At 37.5% G+C, this 10,468-nt stretch overlaps 1 protein-coding gene across 2 annotated transcripts; it reads left to right on the top strand.

The window, feature by feature from the left end:
- The first annotated feature begins 219 nt into the window (after positions 1-219).
- kpna1 (karyopherin alpha 1 (importin alpha 5)) lies at positions 220-9,614 on the top strand. 2 transcript variants are annotated; one of them, XM_043226003.1, is made up of 14 exons: positions 220-419; positions 2,027-2,160; positions 2,766-2,879; positions 2,977-3,076; positions 3,166-3,260; positions 3,523-3,654; positions 3,748-3,836; positions 3,927-4,026; positions 5,163-5,326; positions 5,851-5,929; positions 6,012-6,137; positions 6,358-6,485; positions 6,583-6,758; positions 7,894-9,614. In XM_043226003.1, the coding sequence occupies exons 1-14, from the start codon at positions 230-232 to the stop codon at positions 8,079-8,081; spliced, it is 1,815 nt and encodes a 604-aa protein (XP_043081938.1). In that variant the 5' UTR covers positions 220-229; the 3' UTR covers positions 8,082-9,614. The 2 variants fall into 2 exon arrangements, with proteins under 2 accessions (XP_043081938.1, XP_043081937.1); XM_043226002.1 differs by having other exon boundaries at positions 2,024-2,160.
- Positions 9,615-10,468: the final 854 nt, after the last annotated feature.

The following is a 10,468-nucleotide window of genomic DNA, read 5'->3' as shown; positions in this document are numbered from 1 at the left end:
TGTATGCATCATTTGGGCAGGGGACTGCCCAAACAAGTTTTAATAATAATTATATAATGTATAGTGCATGAGCGTATTTTGCGATCTGTGTTGACTTACACTTGATACTAAGACCATAAAGCACCAGAAAGCCGAAATACGTTTCGAAGGCCTGAATATGTTCAGAATATCTCTTCACCCCGCGGTTATCAATATTTATAAGATTTATATAAAAAAGAATCTTATAAATATGGAAAGAAAAAAAAAAGAAATGGACATGGCAACACGGTTCGTTACACAAAACTGGCAACACGGAGAACCAGACATGCGCTTCGCACACGATGTCCTCTTTCAGTGCGCATGCGCAGTATCACGATACCGGCGGAGGCTGAACGGTAGCAGCTTAAACGACGCAGGGATAAACGAGGCAGTTTTGACAGGTCAGTGCGCCACTGTGAATTATTTGTGTCTGTGTGGTTTTATACCATCGCTATGATGTTATATTCAAAATATAAAAATGTTAAAACCTAAATACAAGCCTTCAGTCGGACAACCTTGTTGGGAGGGTTAGCAGGGGAGCTAACAGAGGCTGCTGCGCAGATCTGGGAGGGGGAGGCGAGTCTGGCGTTAAGACGTTATTACCAACAAACCTGCGCTTCAGTCGATGATCGCTGCCATGTGAGGAGCTGAAATGACGTTTCATTGACTTGAATCGATCGTTTCCGCTTCACGGGCTCCGTGTACGGTTGATTTGGTGTGTTTGGCCGGGTGTTTTTAGCTGGAGATGGTTGGATGAGTCGCTCCCCTTCACTGCGGGCTCAGGCGCCACTGCCCGTGAGAAGCGGGTTAAAGACACACTGACAGATCCAGTCCGCCTCTGTTTCTTTCTAATATCTTAATATCCTTTATAGACATTTAAGGCAAAACACCACAAGTGAAAATAGTACAATTATGTATCGAATAGATGTCACTGTACGTCCCCAGCTGACTGGTTAATCACAGTACATTAAAACGACTTCATATGTACTTAAATATTCATCTTTGGTCGTGTCTAATTAAATATACATACATTTGAATATATTTGCAGAACAACGATGTGAACATTAGAACAGTTTTTTACTTTGTTGATACATTAGGTCAAACAAATTGACCAATAAGGGTTTTTATAAATGTGAATTATTTTATCACTCCATAAATAGAAAAATAATGTCAACAGGTGGACAAAAACGCATACAATTTAATTTGAAATAAATGTAATGCATAAATCAAGTGGATGATAATATGGACAAACCCCTCTGTAAAAAAACCCCATCATAATATAGAAATTGGAAAAGTTCTGCTGAAGTGGAGATGCATGAGGGAAAAAACATAATTTGATTTATTATATTTTGAGTTAACAGCCTAATAAAGAAATTTAAATCTACAGATGCAAACTCAAAAATAATATATATTAAAAAAAAAGTGTTATGGAAGCAAAATACCCTAAAGTCCATAAACATGGCAGGAAATTAACATAAACCTTATTTTTTTAAACATATTACAGACAGACATTTGGGTGAAATTTACAAACTTCTCTCTGGTGATGTACACCACCTCTGCACTGTTCGTCCGCCTCCACTTTTAAGTGCAACGCCCACATCAAAAAATCCAATCAGCAAGTCACCAGCCTACACAATTTTCATATTTTCTGATAATTTGTTACAGTCAATTACATGTGACAATATAGAAGATAAAACCTAATGCTACCATTCATAACGTTCTTGATCTGATTTTATTTGCAAGTGATTGAAAGTATTCAAGCTCTGGCTAAACATATTGACACACAACCTCAACATATACTTCTGTTTTGTAGTTTAACCCAGCATTAAAGTGACTGACAAGGTCATTTATGGCATTATGATTGGTGTATGTGTCCACTGCCGATAGAAACAAGTTACACTAAATGATATTCCAAAGCCTGTCGTCTAGCTGAGATCAAGTGAATATTGTAATGAGTCTTGGTGATTCCTCTTGTGCTCATCTTGCTTTGATCATGTCTTTCCAGCAGGCAACATCATGAGTCAGGGGAAGGACAATGCACGTCTCAAAAGCTATAAAAACAAATCGCTCAACACAGATGAGATGAGGAGGAGGAGGGAGGAAGAGGGCCTCCAACTTCGCAAACAAAAAAAAGATGAACAAGTAGGAGAATTGTAGATATAAGAGTGTATTTTGTAAGAGTGTGTATTTTGTTGTCATTTTCTGAAATAGTTGTTTATTAGTTTGTGTGGGGAAAAAAATACAAGAATTAAAAAAAAAAAAAAAATATATATATATATATATATATATATATATATATATATATATATATATATATATATATATATATATATATATATATATATATATATATAATTAGTATATAAATACATATACAGCATGTATTTTAAACATATTTACATATTTATGCTCATTTAAATAATGTCTTATGTAAATATATTTAATATAAAAACCTTTTTTATTTTCATTTTGGATTAATCATGATTAATCATTTGTGCACACACACATACAAAAATACGTTGCATTAAAATCACAGTATTTACAGAAATATTTACAGAAATCAGTGTTTGAGAGAATCAGCGTACAAATACTTCTAGCTAATTCTACAGGAGAAAATTTTGTAACAATAATAAAAACATCACTCACTTATTCCCTTCCGAGGAAAGAAATGCAACATTAGTGTTAATATGTGGCACATGTTGGTATTTTTATTGAGCACAACGATCTTAGAATCTGTGTTCTTACAGCTGTTCAAGCGCAGAAATGTGGCCACAGTGGAAGAGGATGGAACACTGGAGGATGATGGGATGTCAGACAGTGGATACCTGGAATCACAGGCCAACAATATGGACCAAATCACAGTGAGAAAGATAAAACAATAGCTATCGTAGCGTTTTACTTATCAATGAAAAAAAAAACGAATAGATTATTACCATTTTTGTCTTTCCGTCATCACAGGGAAGTGTTATTTCTGAGGACATGATACAGATGATCTTCTCCAGCTCCCCAGAACAACAACTCATAGGAACACAGCGCTTCAGAAAGCTCTTATCCAAAGGTGAATGACCCCGAAGAATGAAATTCACGCATTTGCATAATCACATTTATGATAAAAGGATGCTAATTCCATCTTTAACCCTCCGTTAGAGCCTAATCCCCCTATTGATGAGGTTATCGCCACCCCTGGTGTTGTGGAGCGATTTGTTGAGTTCCTGAAAAGAAGAGAGAACTGCACGCTACAGGTGAGCTTAGCATGCCGTATCTAAGTGATAGGAACCATGTAGCCTAGAAGCAGAAGAACAGCCTGCAGACATATCCTGTAAGTCAGAGCAGTGAGACCGTGAGTCATTTGGCATGGATCTCTCCCAGCACATGCTCACACTATTGGAATGTGTATATTCCGCAAGACTCCTCGCTATCTTTATTTAATCCCTTCGGCTCTTGAATGGTGCATTAGTGAATGCTTTTCGGCAGTATAGTGACAGACGTCCTGTCTCTGCGTAGTTTGAAGCGGCGTGGGTTCTGACTAACATCGCCTCAGGAACATCTCACCAGACACGCGTGGTCATCCAGGCCGGGGCCGTGCCCATTTTCATCGAGATGCTCAGCTCCGACTTCGAGGATGTACAGGAACAGGTGAGCGTCTCGCCGAAGGGGGACAAATGAAAACAGATAGGTAAAAAAAAATAGGATTGAGTTTGTGATTGCAACTGTCTTTTTGCATTGCAGGCAGTGTGGGCTTTAGGCAATATTGCAGGTGACAGCACTGAGTGCAGGGACTATGTTCTGGACTGCAATATTCTACCCTCTTTAGTACAGTAAGTCATGCAACCATTTGTTTTAAAACAACTGTACTGTTGAGTGACTGTCTTGACTGTTGTTCTAATGATGCAAATTCATATTGTCAGGTTGTTGGCTAAACAAAACCGCCTGACTATGATGAGGAATGCAGTTTGGGCTCTGTCTAACCTGTGCAGGGGGAAAAACCCACCCCCAGATTTTGCCAAGGTAAACGTCACCTCTTTTTGTTTCAGTGCAGCGCAAATAATTTGTAGATTGATTTTTACAATATACATTGTTCCAGGGACATGTTAAAAATAAACATTTATATTTTTACAGTATATTGTTACATTTCCCTTGCTAAAGATGCTGTTCTTTTGTGTAATGCTTTCTGTAAATGTATTAAAGAACACATCTATTTTTAACATTGATAATAATAACATTGATTTCTTGCGCACCAAATCAGCCAATTAGAATGATTTCTGAAGGATCATGTGACGTTGAAGGCTGGAATTATGCTGAAAATGTATCTTTGCTATTACAGGAATAAATTACATTTAACAATTTATTAAAATAGAAAATGGCAATTTTGAATTGTAAGTATACATGACAAAACTTTTTAAAAATATATTTTTTTATTTTAATGTTTTTTTATCAAATAAATGTATCCATGGCAAGCATGGTAAGATGTTCTTTTAGTGTGTGTCAACAGTGGTTGAGGCTCAAGTTGGGAAATCTAAACATTGCAGGAAGGGGCAACCCACAAACAACTGTCACGTTATTGTAACTTGAGACGTTTGACCAAAGCACATAAATTATTAACAGCCAGAGGCCTATCTTTACAGTTAGAGCCGCCGAAAGCTTTTGATTATAAGCTGTTATTGTACAAAACACTCTTGCGTTGTTATGAATAAAAGCATCTTCCAAATTAATGTATGTAAATGAGAAGAGCATGATAAATGAAAAGTGCTTGATAAATGACAAGCAAGCACATAAACAGCCATAGTCAGTTCTTGCTTTATTTCGCTTGCCACAAACCACAATGGTATTGCTGTAGGTGGCCTGCACATGTGTCGTCATGGTCACGGTTTGATCAGTCTAGAACCTTTTTTTTAGTATTTATGCTTAATTACTTAAGTTAATGTTGATTTTGTGTTTTAATGATAATGTGAATTCACTTTTGTTTACAATACAGTGACATTGATTAAAGTGTAATAAACAAAAATGACCTTTTTTTTATTACACGAACATATATGAACATTTTCTTGATTATCAATAATTTAATTAAAATGAATGAAGTCACAAGAGTGTACACGCCTTTAAGCTTAAAGAGAGATCTGAGTTGTATTTGTTTTTTAATGCAGGTGTCGCCGTGTCTCAGCGTTCTGTCCTGGCTGCTCTTTGTGAATGATACCGACATACTGGCTGATGCATGCTGGGCTCTTTCTTATCTGTCTGACGGTCCCAATGAGAAGATCCAGGCTGTTATCGACTCCGGAGTCTGCCGCAGACTAGTGGAGCTACTGCTGTAAGACATGAAAAACATATAGAGAGAATGATGAATCTTAGTTGCGTACACTAAATATTTTGCGATTATCTTTAATTTGATTTCACAGAACATCTCTGCATTTATTCTTGTCATCATACATTACTATCATTCTGTTCTCATATTTGTTACTGTTCAGTGCTTTGACACAATCTGCATTGTTAAAAGCGCTATATAAATAATAGTAAGTGATTGATCGATTCTCAACCATTATGACTCCAAAGGCCCCATTTATTGACAACAATATCTGTAGGGCCCTTGATTTTCCAGTCAATTTGCTGGACACCAAAATGTAAGATTTCTTACATTTATGACCTCTCAAGTCTAATAAAAAAAACACACACTTTTAAAAATTAGTCTGTCTAATTTCTGCAGGTGTTGCATATGTTGTAGGTGTTGAAACCTTGGTCCTTGAAAGAAAACAAACAAACCAACGGCTTCTCCTTTGTATTTTTATGGGTGCTGCTTCAAACCCGTAGAATGACAGCAGTTTTCGTGTTTTCCAGACATGCAGAATATAAGGTGGTGTCTCCTGCCCTAAGAGCCGTCGGAAACATAGTCACAGGAGATGACCTACAGACTCAGGTAAAACAACTGTACTTTTTCGTCTTCTGCAGTAATGTTGTCGCCATTGCATACGTGACATCATTTGTTTTCTCATTAACAGGTGATTTTAAACTGCTCTGCCCTGCAAAGTCTTCTTCACCTGCTGAGTAGCCCAAAAGAATCCATTAAAAAAGAGGCATGCTGGACCATCTCCAATATCACAGCCGGAAACCGTGCGCAAATACAGGTACGTGCGTACTTACAGTTAGACAGTCGTAGCATTTATTACAGAATGTTTTCTGCCTCAGTTGCATACTTGCATAGATGCGTTGAAATGTTGCCTTGAGAAAGCAAACCGAACCAATGCATTTTAACATTGCAAGTCCTTATATAAATAATTAAATCTGTTCTGTAAAAGCCCAGAGTGTCCCTTTCTCTCTCACAATCTTTGTTTTGATCTTCTGTAGATGGTGATAGATGCAGACTTGCTCCCCCCGTTGATAAATATTCTGCAAGTAGCCGAGTTCCGTACAAGAAAGGAGGCGGCATGGGCCATCACAAACGCCACATCTGGTGGTTCTGCTGAGCAGATCAGGTGAGACAGATCGCTTCTTTAGCCTGCTATTAACGTGCATTTCCTGCGTCTGCATCCAAGACGGCTTTATATTGTAATGCTTTATTCTCCTCCTCAGGCATCTTGTTGAGCTTGGGTGCATCAAGCCTTTATGTGACCTCCTGACTCTGATGGATTCGAAGATCGTACAGGTGGCACTGAATGGCTTGGAGAACATCCTAAGACTGGGTGAGCTGGAGGCTAAACGAGGAGGAGGAATCAACCCCTACTGCGCCCTCATTGAAGAGGCGTATGGTATGTTAGTCATCACACTTGCATGTGTTTTGTCACATTTACATAGATTTCCATAAATGTTTAGATCTGAGAAGTATGAACTGTGAAAAAAAAAAAAATAGCAAGCACTGTGAGTTTGGGTCCCTTATAATGTGCACTCATAAGCATAATTAGCTCATTATACTTTTGTGGCTTAATTATGTATAGTGAAAATCATAAATCTGTTGTAGAAGAACAATTCTGGAACAAAAGCTTGTTTTTAATGGTGGACATTTTTAGGATTAACAAACACATGAGCACTAGGTGTCATTCTTTAGTAGTATTTTTATTTCATCTAAGATTTTCATCAAAACTTATGAGCAGTAAAATTGTCTTATTCTTTTCAACTTTAAAGTTTAGAGATGTTGGTGTCTTTAACCATCTCAAAAAATACACTGGCCAGTGCAGCCATCTGTTATTTTCCTGTCTGGTTCTTTTTGATTTTTGTTAACTGTAAAACATCAGCATGAGCCAGTGATGCCTCCTTGTGGGCAAACTATTTAGAAAAAAATAATTAAATCAAGTCCAAGTGTAAGGAGTACATGCAGTTAAAAAATATGTCTATATGGTCTTCCTGCAGTCTCGTGTCAAAAAGGTTTTGTGGTTTAATATTTGAAAAGAAAAGAATTTAAGACAAATGTGAATGTTCGTATAATAATTATATTTTTCTGTGAAATAAAAAAAGTTTTGCAAAATGTAATTGCAATTAGCCTATATATATTTCTTTATCTGTCTAGTAAATATTTTTAAAAAATGTAAATGGAATATTTCCAATAATAACTATTTACTGTTATATAGTATGTGGTAAAAAGAAAAAAGTAATTTTTTTCTTTATTAATCCTTAGCCGATCATATGCCTGTAATTGGTTCTCTAGGGTCTTCAGACCCTTCATTACATCCCAACCTTTCAACAATAAATCCCCTTTCAATTGTAAGCAGTGTTAATCCTGCCAGCGTTTTTAATTCTGGAGATCAGATTTTCACAACAAGTTTTCACGTTTATCAAGTAAAACAGACATAAAAAAATGAAAGATAGACAAAAAAAAATTTTTCTATAAAATATGTATATATATTATACATTTGTTGAGGGAAAAAAAATTGTATTCCTTTCCATCAGGTTTGGACAAACTGGAGTTTCTACAGGGTCATGAGAACCAGGAGATCTACCAGAAGGCTTTTGACCTGATCGAGCGCTACTTCAACACAGAGGATGAAGATCCAGCCCTGGCCCCTGCCGTCGACCTCCAGCAGCAGCAGTTCCTTTTCCAGCAGTGTGAGGCTCCCATGGAGGGTTTCCAACTTTAACACTTCCCTTCGCCCCCCCATCTTCTCCAAGCAATCCACTGGAGGGTGAGCAGCACCCCCCGACCCAACAGAGCGAAGGAATTAACAAACGAACATTTCAATTAAGGTGTGATATACAAGAGCGTGTGTTGCCGGTCAACCCATTTCTCCCCTCTTGTCCTACTTCCCTGGCCCGGTCCAGAACGATGGCTCCAGAACGAAATAGCGACTTCCTGTCCTGATGTGGAAAATGTGACAAGTAGATTTTTCATACGACTTAAATATCCCACTTCCTTCATTGAACTGTCATTCAAGCCCTTCAAAGCACGCGTATCCCATCAGTCCCTCAGCCCGATTCAGGAAAACTGCATCCAGCGATGACTTAACGGAAGCTGGGAAAGCACAGCTCGTGTGACTTGACTGCAATATTGACTCTGACAAGGGATCTGCTTTCCATCTGTTGTAAAACACTGGACTGACCGTGTGACTGTGTTTGCATGTCTCTAAAAACCCTCCCCAACAAAAAAAGTCGCAGACAACATGCTCCGAAAAACTCATGTCTGATAAATGCAAGGCACTTGTACGTTCTCAATTGACCCAGAGAGCTCAAAGACGGACTGAGGGGTCCGGGCTTTCCGTCAGACGGTTTCTTACTTTGACTTGCATCGAACATGCATTCCAACAATGACTGAACTGTACAGGCTCCGCCTCTCCTTTTAGGGTTACTCATTTGCACCTTTGGAATTCTGGGAGTTGGAGTCTTCCTGCTCACTGAGACTGCTGGACAGACAAAAAGACAGGTCCTGTATCCTGTGCATTAGACCATTTGATAATTCAAGAGGACAATTTCACATGAGCGTCATCTTCATCGGCACTTTACGTTCAGAACAGACACCCTTTGTTTAGATTCAAACCTCTGTAGTCCATTTTAGACCCCCGAAGCGCTTCTCAGGACATTGAGGTGAAGAGGATGCGCTTACAGAAAACACTAAGTATTTCAGAGCGCTGCCTCATTCTGGCTGAGAAAACTCCAACCCTGTCAAAGCTTCCAACATATTTTAACAAGCTGTTGAAAATTGAGCTGAAAAGGCTTTAGCTTCCTGACGTGTGTGTGAGACAAACTTAAATATTAATGTCTAATCATGCTGAATGCGCACACATGTTCAGACACACCATCTTTTTCGAGTGACTAGAACTGTATATGAGAAAAATACAGAGCAGAAAATTGTTCAGTTCTGTTTTGTTGTTCTGTTTTATTTTATTGTAATTTTGCGAGGGTTAGAATCTCTTAATACCGAAGGTGCCATAATCCTCATTTTAAAAAATGGAGGTGGAAAATGACAAACAAATGGACTTTAAAAGAATTTATCGACAAATTTAAACTTAAGATTTACTGGGTATTAGCTGAAGATATGATTGTTTACTTAGGTTTTCTTATTTCAATGTCAGATTCTTCCCAAGAGATGACCAGCTCTTTGTGTTCAATACTGCTGTCGTATTGAGATTGTGTAACTGTTCTCTGTTACGCCATTTGCATAAATGCTGTTTCATGAAGCTCTGTGGTCAAGTGATTTAATTTGAGATCTGTAAGAGACTCTTATTCATCATTGCTTCATTCACAGAAGAGCCAGTCATTATGCTTTCGTTGTTCATGTACACTTAACCTTTTTGACCATGCACTCAAGTGCTAAAAGCTGTGCTATTTTATTTAGGTTTGGTCATTTTAATCAAGCGCAGACAATAATCGTCAGCTTTAGGACAACCTTTAAAGAATAGTGCACCCAGAAATTTTCATTTGTGAGCCCAAACAGATAAAAACATCACAATAATCCACAAGACTACAGTTAACATCTTGTGAAGTGAAAAGCTGTTAGCGTGAAATAAATCCATTATCAATTAATTTCACTTTAAACCATTGTGTCTGCCCAAAATGTAAATAATCCATAATAACGTTCATAATTCCTTAATAAAGACCATCCCTGTTGTCGTCTCTCATCAGAATCCACTGTATCGTGGATAGTTTTCAATTATAAGCTCTTTGATCTGTGCATATTTCTCTCCTGATTCAGACAAGCTGCCCTTTTCAGCAGAAAAAGCTACATTATGAACAGAAGACTTGCATGAACAATAATTTAAAAATATATTGATGGATTTGTTTCTCACAAAGAGCTTAACAAGATGTTTGTTAATGGATGGGAGTCATGTGTATTACTTGTATTATTACTACACTGTAAAAAAATTTAGTTACAAATTCCACTGAAATTTTATGTTGAGACGATTTCTGACTTCAAAGTGTTATCTGAATTGTTATTTTTTAGTTGGCTCAATCTTCAGTGAACTAGTTTTGTTGTCCATTCAACTAAAATGTTTAAATTAGTCAACCATTTAGAGGACTATGGTAAGTTATG

The sequence above is a fragment of the Puntigrus tetrazona genome, chromosome 24 (assembly GCF_018831695.1).
Source record: "Puntigrus tetrazona isolate hp1 chromosome 24, ASM1883169v1, whole genome shotgun sequence".
In the NCBI taxonomy this organism is placed as follows: Eukaryota; Metazoa; Chordata; class Actinopteri; order Cypriniformes; family Cyprinidae; genus Puntigrus; species Puntigrus tetrazona.
Note: the sequence above shows the minus strand (reverse complement) of the source record. Positions and strands in the feature narration are given on the sequence as shown.